Genomic DNA, 24,060 nt, shown 5'->3' on the forward strand with positions numbered 1-24,060 from the left:
AAGGTGACGTCAACTTTGAATTGATTTATTTTTCCATCATATGTGCGTATTATTAACAAAATAAAACGAATTTTCGAAATAGTTCTTTAAAATAACTTTATAAATGGACTGCACCATTTTTTCAAGTACAGCAATGATTATGGCTTGCAGGTGCATAATTCACGACGGCAATTTCGATACGACGTATATAAAGAATTTATAAATGAGAATGCACATCTATCAAAAGTATTTTATCTTGTTAATTATGGCACGAGTTTCGTGACAAAATCTTTTCAGTTTGACCTCGTCGCTGGCACTGTGGCCCCGGCCATTGTCACTCTGACCCCGTTGTTGTCACTTGGACCTCGTCGATGTCACTGTGACCTGTTGTCATGCAAGGACGTGCTTCAGCCTTGTAAATGATGCGCCTTAAACTTTCGACCGGGTTTGATTATAACCAACAATGCATTACCAAATCCTGTTTATTGTTTAGTTCGTTGTAGCATATCTTCAGTTTTCATTCAATATTAGACGACAGAAACTACTTCGGTCTCGTATTCCCCGTCAGCGGCGTAGTTATTTCTGGTCTGATGTGTTTGGCCCTCCAGTAGATTGCACAGATGTACGATCCTGTCGTCTTTTCTAGCTGTCTCCTCTTGGAGATCCTTGCATCTGATTTTCAACAATTTTAATTCCTTTTCCAGATCAGTGCAGTGGGTTTCTTCTGGATGTACCTGTCGACATATATAAGATTTTAGTTTTATTACAACATAGCTGTATGTTGTATACATAATTTATCGCTACCACACATGCCATTCTTAGGGTGTCAAAATGTCAATTTTTAGAAAATCTTCACTGTATATTCAAAATCACTGTATATTCATAATCTTGGGTATTGTAATCACAGTCATTAACATCACACAAAAACGGCTTGAATTCTTTGTACTATATCCCAAAGTATCCTACTATAAATAAATTTTCACCTTTTCGGTGTCCAAAGAAGGCATTTCCGTGGCCGCAGTCGTTGAAGCACAGTGAGTCGAGTTCAGAGTTGCCTGACACGCTTTAGTCACTGCACGGGGTCTGGCAATGACCATTTGGATGTAGTGCTGTCCAGAGCTCACTATCGACTCTGCTTCTTCTTTAGTAGCACCAAGGGTCAGCTGCTCGTTGATCTGGAACAAAAGAGATTATTAATTTGTATTTTTTTAGTCTTGTTCCAGGTAACCAATGAGTGTAGCATATATGTCAAATTCCATATTTGCTGTTTTCGTTTGGTTTTAATCTAGTTCAAATATCAGTTTTGAAGTGTATGGCAAATACTAGGGCTATTGAGTGGGTATATAGGCAAAGCACTGTTTCTAAATAAATCTATATGTAATTAATTGGAATTTCCATGCACAAATTTTGAAATAGTTCAAAAATAAATACGCAACTTAATGCATAGTAGAGACTTGCAGTATAATCAAGAACGTCAAAAAGCTCATCGATTGTAATTAGGAAAGAACGTGAATAGGAGATTTAATTAACAACTCCTTTCAATGGAAAATCAGTGTATAAAAATAGAAATCGAAATTGGTCGACGGCTACAGAACGAAGGAGCCGCAGGACGTAGCGGCCCATTACACAGTAATTGGTTTCCCTTTAGAGTACCATTCACGCTTGATTGGCAATTCTCTATCAAAACATTTCTCGTGGATTAACTTTGCTTTTCTTTGTAGATAATATCGAACCCATAGCTAATGACTGGAAATGCCGAGAAAGGGTCAAGCAGTCGAAAAGCAGGGTTGACCGGTGTGAATGTTGAAATGAAGGATGTATTCAAATCTAATTGAAAGTCATTTGTTGTATAGAATTTCTTTTACGGTCTGCCACACATCAGTTCGTGTAATCACTCAGATGTTGGATAAAGAAATAGATCGTTACAAATTGAAGATGCATTCAAACAGAAAATTTTAAGTTGTAACATTCAGAATTTCAGTCATGATATTATACAAATTTCATTTGAACATTATAGTTGAACGGTAGTTTTTGTGGTTAAATTACATATTGTTTTCTTTTAACCGACGAAATACCAAAACTATATACATGTAGGTTCTCACATACTTGTTCATTGGCTAAAAGTATACACGGGTAAGACACACGGGAAATACTGTATATCTATATAAAACAACTCGTCCATCCCACTCCCCTTCACTTACCTCTAACACATAATCCCCTTCTTGCAGCTTCCCTGCGTAATAACAACTCTCACCAGCAGGTCCCAAGATTTGAACTTTAAGAAGGCTAGGTGCCGTTATGGTGTCTGCGGTTCGGTCAACAGGAGTAAACGCACTGCACTTTCCGCCAAGTGCGAGTCGTTTTCCCGTAGGAGAACTAGATGGCGAGGAGTCTTTTACATCCCCCTTGGTCCAAATTGACACTGGCGTGTTTCTTTCACATTGTGTGTTACTAAACACAGTTCTTGCAAAAGAATAGCCAAATTCCTCCAACGCTTTCTTTTCTATGGTTAAATGTACAATGTCACAGCATTTTGATATGGCAAGTAAAGACGGAGGCTTTGGGCGATTATAATGGGTATGTGTATCACCTTTGCTAGACCTCACCACAGCAGAGTCACGAGATTTACGGCTGTGAGGGCTTACTTTTTTCCTTGAATGCATAGAATGTTTTAACAAATTCTCTTCATCGCTTGAACTCCACAGTACGAAAGGACTACTGCGGGCGCTTGCCATTTCGTCGGTACGACATAATGAATGGTGGGAAGCACTGTCACCTGTAATAACAGAAGTTTCGCTAGCATGCCGCTTTTCCGATTCAGAGTTTCTATTACAATTGGACTTGGTTTTAGCCATTTCTATGTTGACCCGTGATTCTGTGTTTTTACCTGTCCCGTTTCGTTTTCCTGAGACTCTCAATTCAGTTGGGCTCATTGATAGGTTTCCGACCTGTTTGGTTAATGTGTTGCATTCATTAGGCGTGATGTTCTCATTTCCGTTTTTTGAAACTGGCTTTTGTGTTTCGTTTGAAAGATTTCCCGGGACTTGTGGTAACATTCTTCTTGCACGTTTATTTGCCGACGGAGGAGACTGTTCTTGAGACGATTTCACGGGAGTCGAGTCCAGAGATTTAGCTTTCCGCAGCGGCGATTTACTGTTTTCGTTTTCATCGGATGTTGGTCGCACAATACCTAATTTTTCTTTATGTTTAGACACAGTGGTAGAGTCTACAGATAGCGATGCGCAGAGTCCAGTACGTCTGTGTTTTTTGCCCATGGCCATCAGAGAATCGTTTGAATTTATATCTTCATCCCTGGGCACAAAATCTTCATCTTCATATCCCTCGTCAATTTTCAGTGAGGCGGCTTGTATTGGAGCATTGTTAAGAACGAGGAAGCTGTCGCTTTTTAGTCTAGATCGCTCTTCTCTTTCTCCAGTAGATACTTTACTGTCACTACTCATTCGGATTGCATGCAAGGCTTTGATTGGCCTGTAAAACAACATAGAATTTTCAGTAAATTAAGCAATAATCTATCCATTTATATCTGTTTGGCTGCCTGTCTGTCCGTGCGCCTGACTTTTCGTTCGCCCGACCATCTGTTAGATTACCTGTATGTCTGTCCATTTTTTTCATTTCATAAATGCTATACTCCTTAACTCATATGGGATATTTCAAATTAAATGAGTTAAAGCAAATGAAATACAAAAAATAATTGGTTTTCAACAACAATTAATTAATTATTCTATAACATGCAAAAAATATACAGTATTAAAGGGATAACAACTCTTCATATGAGATCTATATTTCACAATGAATACATTGTAAAGAACTCATAGAAATGTAATATATTCTATTTTACCACAAAAACGACAGTTACAGCAATAAATCTGAAATATGTGTTTGCCATCCGACCACATGACCTCCATAGAAAGCTATACTCGTAATAATCTTTTAACAGATCATTACAAAAAGCAAACTTTTTAGAAAAATACCAGGGAGTAATTTTGAATGTAGAAATGAATTCAATAACCATTGATAAGTATGGGGAAATTGCTGTTTGCCCCAGGAAAACTCAATTTTGGCCAAAATGAACAGTTGTTATCCCTTTAAGTAAAAACTGGAATTGAGTCTAACTTGCCTGGACAGTCTTGGGGAATCCCCAGCAGAATCCGATCCACTGAACAGGCAGACACCGCTATCAAAACTGGAAGTCACTTCTTTTGATTTCATTCGTCGCCGAGGCCTTATTGGAGTGAATGATGACTGCGGCCAGTCAACATTGTCGTCTGTCCCGTGAATCGGTTCAAAAACACTATCAATAAATGAGTTTATGTCACTGTCTAATATTTCTGGTGCTGTTTCTTGTTTTTCGGAAGTACATGTTTTTCTCTGATCCTCCGCCCCATTAGGTTTACTAGCAGCAGGCGGAACCTTATGCACAACGAGGCGAGATCCTTTTGTCTCTTTAAAGACCTTAGAGCTTTTCTTATCGCCCAGAACCTTCAAAACTTGATCAGTGTCGATTAGACTCAGATTTCGGAATCGAGGTTTCATAATTTTTGCCGTATCTACTGTATCTGGCTTATTATCATTGAGGTCGCCACCAAGACTTGGTGCCTTGAAGCCGTTCTTGCTTATTTTGTCGACCTTCAGGTCGTCTCTTTTTGAAGCGTTTGTCGATCTTAAATCTTCGGTACTCATCCATTTTCTGAAAGCTGATTTGAATTTCTCTGTGCTCTTTCTAGGGGACTTTGGGGTACTGGGTTTACTTCCGTTGTAAAAGACGCTCCGAGAGTCTCTCTCCAAGGCTAACAGGTTATCACGTAGGGCGGCTATTTCCTTGTCTCTAGCGCTTGAACTGGGCATCTTGCTCGCTGTATGAAATACTACTGCGTTGTACACTCCGTCCCACCTGCACTGTACATGGTGACGTTAAGCAATGACAACTGATGTGAACGCTTCTAGATCTCTGCAACGAAAAAATGAAAACCACTGTGAACATATCTAGTACAGGGTGGCACTGCTGACACATACTACATGACGTCGCTCACAAGAGTGGACTCTATACTCTGCTAACACGTGAACCTATGCCTGAGCAAATGGATGGTAATTTCTTACTCAAATCAGTTAACATAGGAATTACAACCACCCCAGCCGTAGTTATTTCCTCGTCGTGACGGTATCAGTTACATTAAATGTCTAAGGTTTTCTATAACATACGTTAAACACTATAGTAACCGGTAAATATAAGCGCATTGAAGGCCAGTCCAAAGTTAAATACGGTCAACCATTGCCAGAGCTCAACAATAATAACGCTAAGCGTTTCAGCAATTTGACGTGTTTATCCGTGTGCGCTGAGGTGTGTTTGTTTAAAGTGCAAAATAAACCACCTGCAGTTTCGGAAATTGTTGTCTGGCTCATGGTCCCCGCGTTCTCTATTTCAGATGTCACCAGACCGCGGGGTAAAGGGCGGCATGCACGTGAAACTTGTTTTGTATTCAGTGCTGAGTATTGGCGTGCACCAAGCAGCAAAATTTCGGCTCGTGTTTATGGTGTAAACTCTAGATGGAGGTATTATCATAATGCAGAGGTATAACTGCAGACATGTGGGGGGGGGGGGGGCAAAAAAGACTTTGCATGATTACATTTAAGATATTCTCCCCAAATGATTTTCATTTTTTCCGCTCCTGCTATTCTACAAGCGTATTCTACTTCTCTGACGTAATCAGTGCCCTTGCCGACACCTCACTAGTCTTACTCAAATAGTTTTACGAGCTTATTTATAGAGAAGACATAACAGCACTGTATATACATTGGTGTAAAACGTAGGTGTTCATACGTGGCATGCAAGGCGTGACAAATGTAAGTCGCCCTTCAGACAGAAATAGTATTCACCGAATCATTGCTTAAGAAATTGTAGATGGTGCAAATTTTCAATGTTAAATGTCATAATGGAGAGACGAATTTATTATTTTTGATTACATATCTTCTGCAGACATCCCTTAAACGATAAGTACTTCGGACACAACATCGCTACTTTTATAAGAAATAAACAAACGCATGTTTTTATTACACTGCAAACAAGGAAACCAGATCCAAAAAAAAACCAATTGTGCAATTGAGGCAATTATTCAAATATGTAAAAAAAACTAAATGTCTGGTAAGAAAATGTTGATGTATCTGGAAATCGTATCGGGTATATAAGAATAGCTGAAATCAAAAACAACGGGACGGTGTTATTAGAAACGATCATTGTAGGGGAAATGAAAATAATAATTCTCAAACGTCAATATGCAATCGTTCCTTTCAGACAATAATAAAAATAACTGTCTCGTGAATATTTCATAGAAAAAACATCATTTGGAAGGTCAATCCCTGTTTTACGTGATTTCGGTAAGACTGCTTGGAGCAGACATTTGCGTCAGATAAAAGTTAAAAATAGAAAGGATTAACAATATTGATCCCAACTGGTAAAAGGACTCGTGATAAAATGCAACACGAACGTCACAAGCATATTATACACTGAAAGACAACAGTAATATCAGTAAAATGAATGCGCCCAATATGTTTCAAAGCAATCAGTAGCCATCAGTAAGTCTATGAACTTATACAATGACAATGGATTTCTGAATATTGACGGTGTCTCTCTTCTCTGTTGGTAGATTTAAGAAGCAAACATTTTCTGCCTAATTCAATCACTATAACGATGAGTATTAAATGCTGACGATGACTCTCTGCTCCATCAGTACATTGTAAGCCTAAACGTTGAGATTTATAGCATGAAAAGTTTTGTATCTCCATCTCTAAGGTCTGACGAATGCGATTCTCAGTCAAATGGGTGTTTATACGCGATCGCCGTGTGTAGTTTTTTAATAAAATATCAAACAAATCATGAAATTATGACTTGAATATTTTATAAAAAATGTTAACAAAGTTTTCTTTTTTCTTTGGCGTTATCACAACTACTTTGTTAATTGTATAAATTCGTATAGAATTTTTCACAAAATTTATTTCAGTTTTAGTAACATTTTTGTCATGCATGGATGCAAAGACTGCCACCTCTATACATTTAAAAGTTCATATTAATTTTTGGCTGTTTTTGTGGTGTTTCTGTTGGCCCTGTTGCCACTTACCTGATAAACATTATATATATTTCAGCGTACAATCCAGTCCTGCCCATACACCGCTCGAAAAAGTGATGGCCAACATAATTTACGCGGTTGTAAGATCCACGATTAATTTCCTTCATGATGTTTTCTCCACTTTGCTGTCTTTACAAAGAAATACATGCAAATCCATCAAGGCTCTTCGCCAATATTGCCTTCAGTTTAGAGGATTTAATGTGACAGAATCAATGGCAATGCTCCACGATATTCAATGCATTTGTGACTGCTCTTCTTTTTAAGTGCCTCTGTCAGTTACTGTACAATCGCCATTACATTTGACAAGAGTTCTGTATTATAACTAAGTTCAAGATTACATTGACATATCAGGTGTTTTCTTAGGGATTAACCGCTTCGAGGATCAAGTCACCGCTTAGCGTTAAGATTACCACAGGTATAGTCCTCTTAATACCGTCCAAGGACTCTAATCCCAACGCTTTTTGACACTTGCACGTTTTGGTCCTGTTGTTATGAATATAATGCAGGACCGTTTTACTACTTTAGAGTTCAATCATTTTAAAAGTATACTTACAGCGTGGTCATTACGTCCATAAAAATGCAAGGATGCGAATGGCGCTTTCACATCAGTTTCGCCCTAACTCCTTATCAACACGAACAATAAAGAAGTAATATTCAACCCCAGTGACACTTACCAAGGCATCAAACTGAGTTATGACATATTAAAGCAGGCACTTACCCAAAATAAATGCCATATAATATAAAGCCTCGTCACGCTATGCACTCGGACCACTGAAACTGAACGTGTCCAGCGACCACTGAAGCTTTCCCAGCGTTCAGTAGGAGCCCGAGACGGGGATATTATTTGGTTGTGTAAATAACTATAACCACTATGGAGTGTCAACCTGGATATATTGATTTAGAATGTAATACACAAAACAATTGTGGAAATTTTAGAATGATCCCTTTGATGCATCCTTGTCTTGTTGTATTTCTCAATAAAGAAACGGTCCTGTCAAAAAATATATTATTAAATGATATTTCAAACTTACCGTGAGGCCAGCCGATGAAGTCCAAACCCTAGGTTCTCCCGGTGTAAACTGACTTACAAACTCCCTTAACTCTCAACCACAAAAGATGATAAGCAATTAACGGAAAATGAGTTAGAATAACAGCCAAAAATCGACATATCTCACGGTAGACTCTTGTGTAATTGTTATTTCTGGCCATTAATGCTATTGTGTTCTATCGATTTGCTTTACGCTGTTGTGAGAAAAAGCACGAGATGCCACTGATATTTGGCAACGCTGTACAAAAAGACCGGATCATTTTAACCTTTATTATTGCTCAAATGAACTTCAACGTGTTGACGCATATTGAATGAGAGGTAATTATGCTTTTAAATCAATTATCAGACGCCGGGAAAACGAACGTTTTGCCCTCTGTGTTGATATTCTATACGAGGTGTGGTACGTTAACAATGTTATCTTGAACAGGATGACGTCAACATTCTCCTTTCAGTATCGAAAAAGAACCGAAAATTGACAAATGACACAAAACAAGTTTTTAAATAAATGTAACAACAACAAACACAACTCGTAGCAAAACCGTACCCATAACTCCAAAAAGAGGAGTATATGCCTTTGCCGGTATTTTATTTGACTGACAAAATATATTTTTTCACCTGTGTGCTTGTTAATGAGAGCACATAACCATCCAAACACGAAGTTGCTATAACTTTTCATTTGCTATGGCAGCTAATACTCAAGGCGTTATATAATATATTTAAAAAGTACCTTATATTGGAAGAGAACAGTCTTGTAGAAAACAAAACACATCCCAGAAAGTAAAGAAAAAGTTAAAAGGCAAATTTTAGGGGGAATGATGCCACGTAGCTGCAAGGTCCCACCCGGAGGGGACGGGTCCAATTCAAATTCATTTTATTATATCATACTGTAATTATAACAACCATAATCCGTCTAACATTAAAAAATAAGCTTTGGTCCGCTTTACGTCAGCGTCCGCAGTAGTAGAATGAAATGGAGAATTGTGCCTGTTTCACGAAATAACTTAATGCCCTAGAATCGGGCTATACTTTTAAAACAAAGTTTTGGGGTATTTTTATTTTGACCTAGTATATATCAACGGTTTTACCGAAAGTACAAGAGCCATAAATACTATTTGCCTGCTTAGAAAAGGAATAGAACAAGTTAAAAAGCTCAAAAAGAAAGTTGTCTTCCTCTGTAAATCCACAAAATATATTGTATACCCTGTGACAGTTCTAAGTATATTAGGGTCCGATGTCAGTTGTTTTCTATTCATCTGTATGCAACCTCAACTGACCTCCCCTGAAAGATTTCACTTTCTCAATGTTCAGATATGTTTCAAATATCAGCTACAAAATATGGCTTTGATTTTTTCACTGTGGTTATCTAATTCATTGGTTGTACAATCAGTTTTAGAAGTTGAATAAAGAACATGACATGATTTCCGTATTGCTCTACGCATTTACCCTGAGTGTCAGAGCAACGTAAAAGCTAGCTTGTTAAATATATACCTTGTGATGGAGTCACTTTGTTGATATGGGTTATATATGAAATCAAGATCGAACTGGCAATACCGGAATCTAGAACCTAGGGTATACGCATTGCGTTAGAGGTGACAACTCTTTTTGCTCGGGGAATATACAAGTTTTCAAACACATCCACGTGGCATTTAGACTAACCAGTTTCTAAACCACCAAACATTTGACAATGAAAGCTAATCGTTTTCATAGCAAACAAAACACACTGCATGAAAACCACCAGTCTGTAAGTAATATATACGCTATTAATCAAAGAGGTGTATGCCATACACAAATACACCTTGCAGACAAGTCTTTGGTGTTATTCATTGTTTTTCTCTCATGAAAAGGTGTTGTCTAATATGTCGCAAAGCTATAATACCTACATATATAAAATAAATAAGTAAATAAATAAAGTTATTAAACTTGATCTTAAAATCATCTTTAACTAGATTGGTCACTTAGGAAACGCGTCCCCCACTATTTCTGACATCAGCAAGTACGGTAAGGTAAAATCAGCAGTGCCTCGGTTCAGTGGTACAAATGCATACCGTTCTCTCCCTTCAAAATGTGTCCTTAAACTTACATGTTCGTGTCAACTAAAAAGTTTCCGTGAACTGTCGCCCTCTGTTACCACAAAAAAGAGATACAACAATCTAAAGCCAAAAAACCTTTTCTGGTTTTCTATCCCGTTTTCTATCGTAAAAATGTGTCTTTGGCTCATCCTTTACATTTGCAGAGCTAAGTGAAACAAAAATGTGATCCTCCTCCCCTATATATACTAAGCACACACCCATGGACAGCCATAAACGGCACTCTAAAATTCCAAAGTGCCCGTGCAAATCTCTGATGATAGGTCTATCAGTCCTCAAGGTTTCAACTTCCCCACTCTGATGGTCTAAGAGAAGATACCAAAACTTTCAATGAGAAATACGTGCACTCCAAGCGACAGCCCAACCTCCAAAAGGCCCATGCATATCCCTGATGATAGCTCTACCAGTACCGAAAGCTTAAACTTCCTAATGGTAATGGTCTAGAAGGAAATAGCATAAATTACAATGTGAAGAAATAGAATACCCCACCCCCCTTTTCAGGGACAGCCAAATCCCTAGGTACACTGAAATTCCAAAGTGGCCATTCACATACACTGTAGTTGTTTCAATACCAAAATTTTCAACATCCTCACTCTAATGGTCTAGGAGAAGATATCAAAAATTAGAATGCGAACCGGTTGCATTTATATACCAAAAGGTCCTTTCATATCTCTGATGATAGGTCTATCTGCATCGAAAGCTTCATCTCCCTTACTCTTATGGTCTAGGAGGTGATAGGATAAATTACAACATGGAAAATTAGAAAAATGAAGCGCCATCTTGTCTTCGTTGATGATTTTTTCTAACATACACTGAACAAAAATGTAAACGCACGAAACTAAAATGGTCAGTTGAAATGGATAATCATGAAATATGCCCAGGTTGATGGTTTATTTGTGAATTGATGGATTTGTATTGATCAAGTATAGCGGGTTGGTTTCACTTGGCCGCTCCCCGTGAAAATACTTAAAAGGTTCGTTTTTTTTCACCCATAAGACTAATGGAGCATGACGGAGTGGAGGTCAATCTGCATGACCAATACACAGACACTACTTACAGTCTAGGCAATAAAAGGGCACACCAAAATGTGCAATTCTGTCACTTGTCAACATGCCACAGATGTCTGAAATCATGAGATAGCGTGCAATCAGCATGCTCACTGTTGGCTTGTTGGTAACAGAAGTTGCAGCATGCCTGAATGTGCATTACTCCACTGTCAGCCGTCTGAGAACACGCTTCAGAGACACTGATAGCACTAGGAACCGCCCACATACCCGCCGGCCATGTGTTACCACACCAGATATGTCGCCCATCCAACACTTGTGGGATGTTCTGGATCAGCGTTTTTGCCACCATGTTCCAGCTCCCGATGTGCTGGTAGCACTCTAGGAGGAATAGGATAATATCCCTCAGGCCACTATTGACAACTTAATGATGCCCATGCTCTGCCGGTGTACTGCTCTGTGCGAAGTTACTAATGGTGGCCATACATGTTATTAGTGTCTGTGAACTCAGGATGTTGACCCCCATGGTGTAGTTGATGCCCTAACTCTTGGACTATGCATTTAAACTTCCTGTAATGCTCTCAAAGTGATGTCTATTTGTTGAGGAAAACGTGCTGTTAATGTTGGCCATATATTCAAGTTCCATACATGAAAATAAATCAACATATTCTTTCGTGCGTTTATATTTATGTTCAGTATACATGTTAAATAAAATGAATAAAGAACCCTTGAAAATGTTTGTTCACGTCGCCATGACGGTTTCCATTTTAGAGCTAATAAAATTTGTTCCTCAAATCTCCAGTCAAATATTATTTTTTTTAGCGTTGTGACGATCTGACGCAAGCAACTTCATTATTATATAAAAGGACAGGCGTCTTGATTTTTTTTTTCATTTTTAGAGACGGCTCAGGTTCGTTGATTCTTTCATTCGGTTGGTAATCGTGACATTTTAGCTCTTTTACACACAATGGACTTAAAATAATATGGGTAGCTTTTTTCGTCCTAAATCTTTACACACGTTTTGATACCCCCGATTCTAAATTTTGTGTGCGTCAGTAGGCTTACTTAATGCACACAGCTGTATAAAACTTATTGGGTGTATTTATAGAGGCCTACCTAAAATGATTGAAATGCAGTTCTACCTCTCACCTGACTGTCCCAATTTAAGTTAATATTAAATGTTAGCCATTTAAATGCATTTTGTAAACAAAAAAATGTTTGCACAATCAGCTTTGTTGGTTCAACTGTCGTTGCTTACACTTGGTGCGTGCTGCTCATAAAAACATGAACATAGGCCTATTTGAAACTAGCTAATGAATTGTTTTTTTTATGTTACTCATCAAGCTCTTTTTCTATATATTACAAAGAAACAGGGATGCATCTCTTGCCTGAAATTTCAAAATTATTTTCACAAAATCATACCTTTGTGAGAATTTGCTAGGTGGTCTTTGTTGCACGGGATTCAGAAATTGATAGCCGGTAGACCACGTTCAGTATTCCTCGATTTTGGCTTTAATCAGTATTTTTTTTCATCTATCTATTTTTTGAGTGTATGCGTTTGTCTATTTGTCCAACTGTTTTTCAGACGAGAAGCACATGATCTACACTACTCCGGATCCTACGTTAGTTTGAATTCATTTGGTTCATACAAGTTGTTGCTTGATGATTTATTCAAATTCTTTTGTGCTTTTTCATTTCATAAAGTGAATAAGAGGACCTTAAGCTCTCACAATTTAACCACAACCAACATGAGGTGCTTTGACCAGTAATAGGCCATTGCCATTATGCTAATGATGCTGGTCTCTACGCATGAAGCAACATCGTGTTAAACAGAAAGTGCGCTGTGATTGGATGGACAAGGATTGGCCCACGAGTTGATCGTGTGTCAGGCATTGGGTAGTAGTTGACAGTTTATATTTAACATACACAAGAAGCGTGGCTGACATACGTAATGCAAAATACCTAAGGGAAAAGGCATCGGAATTAAGTACAATGGTGGAAATTAGAAGCTGTATGGTTTATAGTTTATTTGAGTAAACCTTCAGTTGGATTTGTGACAAATGGAACGCATCTTCTGGAAACACATCTTTAAGAAATAGAAGTACTAGTAGTAGCCTGTTGGATATATTTAGTGAGACTAATCCAACATCTGGTGAATTGTTGATTTTATTAAAGTTATAGGCCTACTTATTTTTTTCTGATTTCACGTTAGAAATGGAGTTCATTATATCGACATTAAAGTGTTAGTAGGCCTACGAGTATGTACATGTACTGTCCATCGGGAACAGCAGTGTGGATCATGTATTACAACAGTATACTTTATCTTACAACACTGACGACATTTTACGGGTGATATACGACAATGTTACAGCACTTTCTCTTTAGAGCAGCACTTTGCGCTCTGTTGACAGCATGCATTGCGGTAACAGTCACTCCAAGTAGGCCACAAGCAGGTTCAGGAGGGGGTCTACAGGGTGGAGGAGAACCCCAAGGACACTCACCATCAATCTCTTTACCAATACCCATCAAGTGTAAGGCACAGTGCATTGCTGACTGTTTGCAACAGGTGAGGAATTACTGAATGTGTGCATGTATTTGTATGTGTGTGTGTATGAGTTACGGTTTGCGTGTGCATGCATGTGTGCCAACATAACGTGAAATTCATATTATTAATATAAGCTACATGTAATATTTATACCCCATGTGCTGAGTATGTATCTTAATTTACTTAAGAAGTAGTGGCTCTTCAAACGGAAATTCTGACAAAAATAGAGGTCAAATTTTCATCTGTTTCTAATAAAACTTTGGATAATTTTTCTTCCATGCTGTTAAGATGTACCAACATGAATAAGTAACATGTGGATGTCTAATATTATTTTGACTTTAATGTTTTTTCTTTGTTTTGTGCCATTTTGCAGCAAACAGACACAGTCAATAGATCATTTGTAAGTATGTGTCAATATTGATATCGTATTTGTAAAGTACAAGATTATGTATTGTTACAATGTACGTAATATTATATGTCATGATAATGTATTATTGGAACACACAGTATTTACATGTAGGGTTTACCATTGCTTGAATGTGAAGTTGAAAACAACATGTAGTTTTAATTGTGTCATTTGCCAGGGATACCAGCAGATGACATAGCGATAAACTGTTATCATCAATTCGTTTTGCTAAGTGAGGTTAAGGTCTACTTAGCCATGTGGCACACAAGCCTGGTTTTCCCACAGATTCAACCCACTGATACAGAAACTAGCCCTAAGATGTGTTTATCTAATTTGTACACATTATTTTCCTACCTGAAATACAGCCTTAATAAAATTTTTATCTCCACTAGGCAAAAATGAAATAAATAAAATATAGATGTTTTTGTGAAGTTGTTAGAAAAAACGACTGATATATTTGAGAAAATATTGATTGACTGCTGCCTCCTTTCATTGTATCTGCATATCAAAATCTCTGAGCCCACTTTATATTTTTGGAAATTTGTTGGCTGAAATTCAGTGCAGAGTTTGAACAGAGCATTTGAATCAACAGCTTAGTCAAAATCAAGGTAGGGAGATATAATACCCTTTGTGAGGTAGGCTACTTTTTACTTATACACACGAGTTGTTGTCAAGTTTACAAGTGAGGGGAAATGTTTGAACACCTGCCTCTGTGAAAATCGGTCACCTCTCTGGAGACCAAGTGCAAACAAAACCAAAAGCATATTGATATTGTTGGGAGCCAGGGCCCATCCTGTTATAGTGTTAGTGCCAATTACCCAAGTTAGTACATGTACTATTTAGTGAAAAGAAAACATTCAAATTTAAATTTTTTAATAAATGTATTTACCCTCCCTCTCCTTCAGTAATTTTGAGTGTTGTTATGATTTGGTCAGATTAGATTGAAGAAAAGAAGCCTTCTGTAATGGATATGTACATTTGTAGATAATGCACATATTACCAAGTGTGTCAGAGTCTCAGAGATGATCATGTGTGCTGCATTGCTTGTGAATTGTCAGAATTGTAATTTGTTCTTTATTTGTTGTCTCATCCAGGCAAATTGCGGTGCAACTTGTACTAGGATTTTGTCAAATCAAACAAGAGAAGAAGACTGTGTGAGTTGCTATTGGAAATATTTTCCTTGTAAATTCTTCTTGCTCTGTCTTTAGTATGAATTTAGACATACTACTGTCTCACTTCCAATAATGTTCCTGCCTTTACATTATATTACAAAAGTTTTTTTTTTTTTTTACATACATTGTTTTCTTTCAGTCTGGGTCATTCTGTGAACAAATCCAGCACTGCTTGGTTCAGGAGGTTGTAGGTAAGTTTTTTTTCTCTCTTTTTTTTTACAAAATGATGCCTGAAGTGGTAGTTGCATTCAAAATAACAATATATGTAGATTTTTTTGCATGTAAATGTAAATCAAATTATGAGTGCTAATAAAATTTTGATATTGATATGATTCTAAAAATTAATATGGAAATTCAATATTTGATGAGTGCAAAAAAAAAAAAATAAATAAATAAATATAAGCATGTTCTTTTTTTATGAATTTCTGCATAGGTATCATTCCTTCCACTGCTTTAAAACCAGAAGTCACAAGTCTTACACCATACAATCAGCTTGTACGGTGGAATGATGCTAATGAAAATTTGGGCATATTCATTGTTGGCTTCAAGTATGGCACTATAGAAAAACATTATATAACTGACCAGGTAAGTCTTGCGAATGCTGGGTCTTAATTTTTATCTCAATGAAAAATGAGAAAAATAGGTTAAAATAGATTCCAAAGCACACACAAAGAAAATCATCAAAATATAATCTGTACATTTTTTCAAAAATAATGTTGAAAGAACAGTTTTGGATTTTTCAAATAAAAATCAGACAGTTATCTGCTCATGATGTTCATCTTGTGAGTTTTAACTACATTATGTACTTTAACAACATTCAGATATGATTTTTTTTACAAAAGAAACAATATTATGCTAAATAATTTTTCCCTTACTATTACACAGGAGAAAATGATTACTGAAATCATACCTTGAATAGTCCTTATTGGTTAATGTTTTTTCTTGGTGAATGTTTGGTTGTAGAAAATTTTATTAAAATTTTTGTTGTAAAAAATTGGCCAGTATTTGTGTTGCTGGAAAATTCTTGAATTTTTTTTAAAATTTTGAATTTACAGATGGAATATATTGTGAAGTTGAATGAGTTATTGCTCTGCCAACAATATTCTGTGCGCATCTTCGCTGTGACTGGATTTGAGAGGATCACTGCAAGTCAGCCTACCATTTTCAGCAGTTCGTACTCATTATTTATTTGTTAAAAATATACATTTAATAAAAAGATATTGTTTAATGCCATTATTCTTGCTGATAAATTTATTTCTTGCATGTAAGAGTAAAAAATGTTTAAGTAGAAAAGAAAGTAACCCTTTTTCTGTAACACAATCAATCGGGTCTAAGACTGCATTCCCACAGATTTTTAGATCGATCTATCCCTGTGGGGAGTCTCACTACATTGCTGTCAGCTTAGCTGGCTTAAATGTCTGTCCCGCCTACTAAAAACTGTAAGGGGGTAATTATCTTTCGTGCATGCTCGGCTGATAGCAATTTAGCATGAACCCCCAGGGAGTTAAGTCGATCCAGATGGATCGATCTAAATCTGTGGGAAGCCAGTCTAAATGTCATACATTTTATTCTTCTTCTTCTTACATTTTACAAACCATTGAGTTCATTATCCATGCAGGTTCTAATAGATCAAGATCTTACGCTTGCTTTCATTATATGTACCAGTTTGTGTACAATATTTACCAAAAAATATGGTGATATGCATATACATGTATACCTCTCTAACAAGATAGTTTGGAACTTTTATACTCAAGTTATATTCACTTAGACAAACCCATACCTGGGACAGTTGGTAACCTAACTATTGGACCATTAGAGAGGAGATCTGACCAGTATGTTTATGGGTTCTTTCAGTGGATGCCACCAGAGGGTAAGTAGTGCAGCATCTTATTTGATATGCTTAGTGGATGAAACTTATTGAAATATTATTTTCTCTCCATTCTTCAGTGGTTCAGTGATATTAGGCTTATTTGTTTGCTTCCATAAATCCTGGATTTTATTATAAAAGTTTTACAGTCTTTTTACAAGCCTACTTTTGAGTTTCATGTGTAAAATTCTTTGCTTTAATGTTCATAAAGATGTAAGCAGAATGTAATAATGCTTAACAAAGTCAGCAGGTGGATCCAGACTTTTTTGACAGGCTTCTAAATCATGGCAAATATATATATATATATATATATATATATATATATATATATATATATATATTTAAATTGAAAATTCAATTGTGCCAAGGCTATATTTCAAAATTTATACTTTAATATTTCAAACACTTAAACATTATATGCTGTGTTTTTATCTTTTGATGATCATTATAAAAGAGCAAAGTCAGAATTATAGGAATCATAAAGTGCTCTATAAAAAAGGTGATGATCAAGAATCTAAGGCCCCATTCACATCGAGAAGAGCTGAGGCTCAAGAAGGCTGAGACCTAAATATGGTGGACGTACATGAAAGAAAAACCACCTAATCCTTTAATGGTCTCTCTGCCTTTCACACGCCTCCCCATGCATCGTCCCTGCTGGGGTACAGTCATTAAATCCTGGCTCCATTGGGACGACACATGGGGAGGTGTGTGAGAGGCAGAGGGACCATTAAAGTATTAGGCGGTTTTCCTCTCATGTACATCTGCCATATTTAGGTCTCAGCCTTGTTGAGCCTTGGCTCTTCTCAATGTGAATGCAGTCTAATACACACTATATGTGTATTACATGAATTACTATAAAAATACCTACATTTTTCCATTAACTGTTTCATCTTGCCTGCATCTTTTAGGTTGGAAATCATCAGACATTTCTTACTACAGATATCGACAATCGGCAGTGAATCCTGGGCCACCTCTTATAATTGCTAATAATAATTTTAACAGTCACCAGGTATAAAATTCATTTAGTGTTCATTTGTCTTTAATTTATTTTTAATGCTGATTAACTGAATCAGTTTATACAAAGGTATCCCTCCATTGAATGCAATAATACTTTCAATCATTAGCTGACCAATCAGACTTTATCAGACTTCAGACAAAATATCCTGATAGATTTCAGTTCATTTTCCTATTGCCATTTATAAAAATTACAAATGAGGCTGTTTTTTTCTTAATTCAGTGAGATTAAAAAAATGAATTGATCAATAAAAACCCAATAACATTCCCGTGGATAAATATTGACTGGTAAACTTCAGTTGATTTTTTTCATAGCTATCAAGAAATAAAACTTTTTGTTTATTGCAAATGAAACTTCGCTGTGAATTTTGTACCAGTATGATTACATGATTTATCTTTACATTGATTTTTAGACAGAGTTAACATCAGTGGAATTCAGAGTCTTGTCTAATCCTGTGAAACCAAAATTTACAGACTTGCTATATATATTTCAGGTAACTAAAAATCAGATAATTATTTTTCAGTCTATAAGGCATTTACTTGATATAGAATATTTCATACTTTCTTAATACCTGTAGCATATAACACTTATTTTTTAAGCACCATTTTGTTTGTCTTTTTTGAACTTAGGTATAGTTTCTACTCTTTGTCCACCATTGCAGGTAACACCTGTTGCCAGCTGTGCAGAATTGCTTGTAGGAGCCACAGCAAATATAACTTTGAATTTCTCAGGTAATCTTTTATTCTTTGTTCTCACCCATTTTTACCCATGGCACAGCCAATAAACTAGTCTATATATAAGTTGTTGATTTAATCTTATTGTTACATATTATGACTTTATTTCACCTTTTGCAAATGAGCAATGACCTTATATGCTTGTTACCAATACAACTGCAAAAGTCATTTTTTCCCTTTTTTTCACTATAAGCAATCATTTTATATTGGTTGATGCACTGGGAAGTATTATGAATTGTGGTGATTTCAGATTGTAACTCTGTCAGAAACTTTGAGGACTGCAGTGCCCAGAAACCTAAAGGTTAGATTGAAAATTTGTGATGGGCAGGAGATGGGAAATAGATATTTTTGGTGTAGCTTGTACTTTTCGACTATTTTTTTCAGCAAAAGGATGAAATTAAACTATCAAATACCAAACATGATTTGCCATCAACATTCCATTCAATTATAGATACCAAATTCAACATGGTTAAAGATACCTGCTTGGGTTCACTGTGGATTCTTCCTAAACTGGCCAATGAATTTTAAATAATTTTCATTGAGTTTCATATAATATTTTGTGGTTCATTTTCACAGGTGATGGTGTTTCTATATTGGTTTAAGGTTCCCTAAAAACTACTTATTTATGTAATTTTTATTTCATTTTTTTTTTAGACTTTTTAGGATATATATATATATATATATATATGTATTTGTAGAACTTGCTAACATGAAACTCATGTTCAGATATATGATTCAATTTGCAACAAATTCCTGGATTCTTATTTTCAATAAAAAGATGGATTGTTGTAATAATTTGCCATATTTGTGTGGAAGTGGTGTATGATGGTACCTTGTAGAATGTTTGATTTTGTACGGTATTTTAATATCTTTTAATTGCTTTTTAAGAAAATAAGAAGAAATTACAATCTGTATATATTTCCATTTACATGAAAAATGTCATTGGTTATTTTGTACTGTACATATAATATAGTTACCATCTGCATTCATAAAAAGTTATTCCAGTCATTAATGCTGTTATTTTGATTCAGAATTGAATACATTCAGTTCAAGCATGAATAATTAAAATGACATCACTATTACTGTAACATCTATGCAGTTTACTGTACAGTCTCATTTTACCTCAATCATCATTATTATTATTTTCAGAAGAAATGTTAATATGACATTGATATCAATCCAGAACTAAGGCCATTTAAACTAAAGATCCTCAATCTAACATTTATTCATTATTCTATATAGCATCCCCATGCTTTTTGTATTACTATTATTATTATGAACTTCCTATAATTATTATACCCACTAATTGTAAATCAAATATATTGTTCTTTTCAGTTCCTCGTTACCCAGGAAGAGTAAATTTGAGTACTGTGACATTACATTCAGTTCCCTTTAGTAATTCCGAGATATTGGTGGCCTGGCAACCCCCTGAGACTAACCCTGCTGCAGTGGAGAGGTATGAGCTACAGTGGGGCCCAGTAGATGAAAACACGGGGAACCCATTGCAACATGCAATGCCTCTGCAGGTAGAGGGCAGTGCAAGTTTGGGAGCTGTAAGTACAATTGAAAGATGAATGCTTTAAATGTCTTGAATCCTAGAGCAGCCAGGTTGAGCTGTGTCTTAAGTAGATGTATGGTTATACAGTTTGGTCACTTACAATTTCCTGAAGTGGATTTCAGTTGTGCATTTAACACTTTTCCATTAATGCCAAATAATTATTTCACCTAATACACTCATTTATCATACTCATTCATTCATTCATAAACCTGCATTCCAGATTTTGCTGAAAATCAATCCCATCTTTCATCATTAAGTTACCACTGTATAGTTTGGAAGAAAAGTCTGTTCATATCCCTGGTTTAACTATTTTCTGTTTTCCATAGTTTTACATTAATGTGGCTGATTGGTTTTTTAGTCCAAAACTAAAGAATAAGTAGAAAACCCCTAGAATAATGAATTGCACATTTGGTGTTTTATTTCACATGACTAAGTTTAAACATTTTAAACAATTTAAACATTTTAAACGAGATTTAATTAAGTTATGATAATAATCAGTTTAAAGATTTCTTGAGATACACCAATATTTGCCACCTATGCCTTTTATAATGTTTTATTGTTTTCACTTTAGAATCATCTGAATAAAACAATTACTGTCCGTGAGCCACATAGAAAATATGGCATTGAGGTAGTATATATATATATATATATATAAGTGACAGCTGAATTTGAAAAAGGAATGTATATTAATTTTGTCATATTCAGTTTCTGTCAATTAAAAGAGTTAAAACTTTTAGCACTAGATGACAAAAACAAGAAAGTTTCTGTTCAAAAGCTATTTTCAAAACACACAGTCTACTTTCACAATCACCTTTAAAGTGACTTTTCTCACTTCTGTTCTATACAAAGGCAAGTAAGATCTTCACCAGATTGGTTACTTTCAGATTGCAGCTCTGGGCAGGGATGAACAGCCTGAATGGAATTTTCTACTTTACAAACCATTTGAACCTTTTTGGCTCCCATGTATGTAATGATCAATCAAATGTCAGAGACAATGATTAGTTATGTAAAGCTAGCATTCAAGTTTACTTAACAACATCTGCTATTCTAAGTTAGAGAGCACTTTATTTTCAAAAATGTAATTACTCCAAAATTTTAAATACCTCAATTTTTTTTTTTTGTGTGTGTGTGTGTGTATATAATTTTTTAAGGGTATATTGTTTTCAAAAACTCTTACTTTTACTATTACTATTACTTTCTGCTTAAATCATGATCCTGAAAAGCAGACAACAATTTTTCTGTTAATGTTCATGATAAAAATTTTCACATATGTATATATTTTTATATGAGACTGACGATTTTGGCCGTATCTATATCTCAATATTTTAATAGTGCTTGAACCAGAAGGCAACAGGTCTTACAATATTGATGGTGGAAGTGCTCCAAACCCTATTGATGATAGATTGATACCTGATGGCAACATACCTCTCTTTCCATCATCCGCACCAATAAGTCCAAGACCACCTATACACAGGAACCAATCTGTGCCCAGGGAATCCCCAGGTAGAATTTTGATTGAAATCTAATAGAAATTTAAACATTCATAAATAATATTGTTGTCCTGAGTTCAGTGGCCAAACAGGTGGCAGTACTTCTACTGGTAATTCTCCACCTTGTCTTTGATGACACCTTTTTAACCTTTTTTATATGTTTCCTGTAATGTTTTTTTTTTTTATTTCATGACAAAATTCTTTAAAATAAAATAAAACATCTGTGTTATTCAAAGTGTCAAAAATTTTAAAGTTTTAAAATTCTTTTTCTTTACATGTTACTGTATATCCTGCCACTAGACCAGGAAGCTGATAACTTTTTTACTTTGTATAAACACCATTGATTTTGACAGCTGACACTACTCTCTGAAAAATTACCCTTCAAATGTTCAATAAAGAAAATTTTGAAACTCCATCTAATGTTGCATAAGAAAAATTGACACATTTGAAAATAACTAAACTTTTAACTAAAATATGTGCATAGTTTAAAGTTTAACTAAATCATGTGCTTAATTTCAAGTCTAACTAGAATATGTGCATTTTACATGGCATTATTACATCTTTATTTTTACAGCAAAATCCAAACCAAATCAAACTGCAAGTGAAACTGACAGTAAAACCCTCATCATTATTGTTCCTTCTGCCATGGGAGGATTTGTGCTACTGTTCGTGGCATGTTCATGTGCTCGCTGTTACCAAAAGAGGCTCAAGAAAATGAAAACAAAGAGAACTGGACTCTATGACCACAACATTGTGTTCAGTATCCCAGGAATGGTGGACAATGAGAATTATGCCTCAGTAGATATACAGTAGGTAGCAGTGTCACTTGATGGTCTCTGAAAATGTCATGTGTCACCACTTAAGTGTCACCTGGTTTTATAACATCAACATCAAACAACTTGTGTGTGACTGGTGTTGGCTTTTAATTGCTCTTTAATCACAAAGATGGGGACATCACTACATGATTGCCAACTGCATGAGCATGACATGTCACCAAAGTATGATAATTATGAGTGTCATGTGGTGACATCTTGAGAAAGGATAGATAAATAATCTAATGATTGATACCATTGTTAAATTTCTGTAGGTTGTATGTATATTTGACCATAAATGATTCTAAGCGATTATATTTGAATTCGTTGAGATTTTTTTCTGTGAGACGGTTTTCAGTGATATTGCCTGAAGTTTAATGATATCAACATTGATGACATCAGTATAAAAACAATGCTATTTTGTAATTGGCTAATATCTGAGGTCACAATTATCAAAGCCACCCCTCATTTTGATTGTATATTGTTTAGATAAATGATATCAATCATTATTTTTCCTTAAATCACTTTTATGTAAACTTTCATAAACTTTAGTGACAAACATACTTACCATTTCCCATGCGTAGACCTCCAGTGAGAGCAGACCAATGGGAAATATCCAAGTCAAGAATCCTTTTTGGTGAGGTGCTTGGTGAAGGAGCATTTGGCATGGTGTACAAAGGTTATGTGACTGGCCATATGCATGCTCAGCGATTGTCATCATCTGATAGTGCTCACTTAGAGAGAGATCAAAATTTGACTGTTGCTGTCAAAGTGTGCCATGGTGAGTACTAATTAACTGTATAGCTAGTGTTCAGCTTTATCAGCTTTAAATTTGACTTTACAGTCAAACAGCATCTAATAGACATGTATTTTAAAGCATGTTCTAATCTTCAAAGTGTTTTACTATGAAGACTGTAAAATGGATGACTTAAACTATATTATGCACAAATAATTGTTTCATCAATAAATGAATATTAGTTCTCCTTTGGATCTTATATCTTCAAAACATAAACTGTCTTCAATATTACATATAATGTCAGTTTTACCACTTTCAATTATACAAAAAAAATTGTCAAATATATGTAAATAAGTTTATTGGTAAAACTGACATTGGACATCTAGGGAAAAGTATCAGAAAACAGAACAAAAAATGTTTCAGTGGAGTATTTGGCTGCCATAATTTTCCCTCGTAAACTTCTAA

General features: G+C 35.6%; 2 protein-coding genes across 8 annotated transcripts in view; one reads left to right on the top strand and one right to left on the bottom strand.

Moving 5' to 3' along the window:
• Nucleotides 1-9: 9 nt before the first annotated feature.
• Nucleotides 10-23,550, bottom strand: LOC106163311 (uncharacterized). Of its 4 annotated transcripts, none has more exons than XM_087003769.1 (5): nt 23,428-23,550; nt 4,118-4,948; nt 2,181-3,468; nt 963-1,154; nt 10-713 (listed from the first exon to the last, which is right to left on the bottom strand). In XM_087003769.1, exons 2-5 carry the CDS (start codon nt 4,843-4,845, stop codon nt 507-509), a joined length of 2,415 nt encoding a protein of 804 aa, XP_086859895.1. In that variant the 5' UTR covers nt 4,846-4,948; nt 23,428-23,550; the 3' UTR covers nt 10-506. The 4 variants fall into 4 exon arrangements, with proteins under 4 accessions (XP_086859895.1, XP_013396321.2, XP_013396322.2 ...); XM_013540867.2 differs by lacking the exon at nt 23,428-23,550 and adding an exon at nt 8,153-8,372; XM_013540868.2 differs by lacking the exon at nt 23,428-23,550 and adding an exon at nt 7,840-7,961.
• LOC106163283 (uncharacterized) overlaps nt 13,067-24,060 on the top strand; it is a 34,938-nt gene continuing 23,944 nt past the window's right edge. Inside the window, exons 1-17 of one of the 4 annotated variants that reach the window (XR_015332747.1) lie at nt 13,067-13,826; nt 14,179-14,205; nt 15,306-15,365; nt 15,523-15,574; nt 15,817-15,968; nt 16,439-16,553; nt 17,152-17,253; nt 18,159-18,259; nt 18,678-18,758; nt 18,927-18,996; nt 19,250-19,300; nt 20,335-20,552; nt 21,129-21,185; nt 21,442-21,520; nt 21,890-22,060; nt 22,622-22,856; nt 23,444-23,640. Coding sequence is in view for 3 of the 4 variants with exons in the window: in XM_013540824.2 (XP_013396278.2) it covers nt 13,623-13,826; nt 14,179-14,205; nt 15,306-15,365; nt 15,523-15,574; nt 15,817-15,968; nt 16,439-16,553; nt 17,152-17,253; nt 18,159-18,259; nt 18,678-18,758; nt 18,927-18,996; nt 19,250-19,300; nt 20,335-20,552; nt 21,129-21,185; nt 21,442-21,520; nt 21,890-22,060; nt 22,622-22,856; nt 23,444-23,640 (1,972 nt within the window). In the remaining variant the exon portion in view is untranslated. The remainder of the gene's footprint in view (nt 13,827-14,178; nt 14,206-15,305; nt 15,366-15,522; nt 15,575-15,816; nt 15,969-16,438; nt 16,554-17,151; nt 17,254-18,158; nt 18,260-18,677; nt 18,759-18,926; nt 18,997-19,249; nt 19,301-20,334; nt 20,553-21,128; nt 21,186-21,441; nt 21,521-21,889; nt 22,061-22,621; nt 22,857-23,443; nt 23,641-24,060) is intronic. The other 3 variants (XM_013540824.2, XM_013540825.2, XM_087003768.1) reach the window with 3 other exon arrangements.

This window comes from Lingula anatina, chromosome 2 (assembly GCF_051362555.1).
Source record: "Lingula anatina isolate TDL-2025a chromosome 2, LinAna3.0, whole genome shotgun sequence".
NCBI classification, from domain to species: Eukaryota; Metazoa; Brachiopoda; class Lingulata; order Lingulida; family Lingulidae; genus Lingula; species Lingula anatina.

Coding starts and splice junctions, on each gene's coding strand:
- LOC106163311 (XM_087003769.1), bottom strand. CDS start 4,845: ATGCCCAGTTCAAGCGCTAGAGACAAGGAAATAGCCGCCCTACGTGAT. Junction 3,469..4,117: donor GATTCCCCAAGACTGTCCAG/GCAAGTTAGACT, acceptor GTTGTTTTACAG/GCCAATCAAAGCCTTGCATG. Junction 714..962: donor CTTCTTTGGACACCGAAAAG/GTGAAAATTTAT, acceptor ATATGTCGACAG/GTACATCCAGAAGAAACCCA.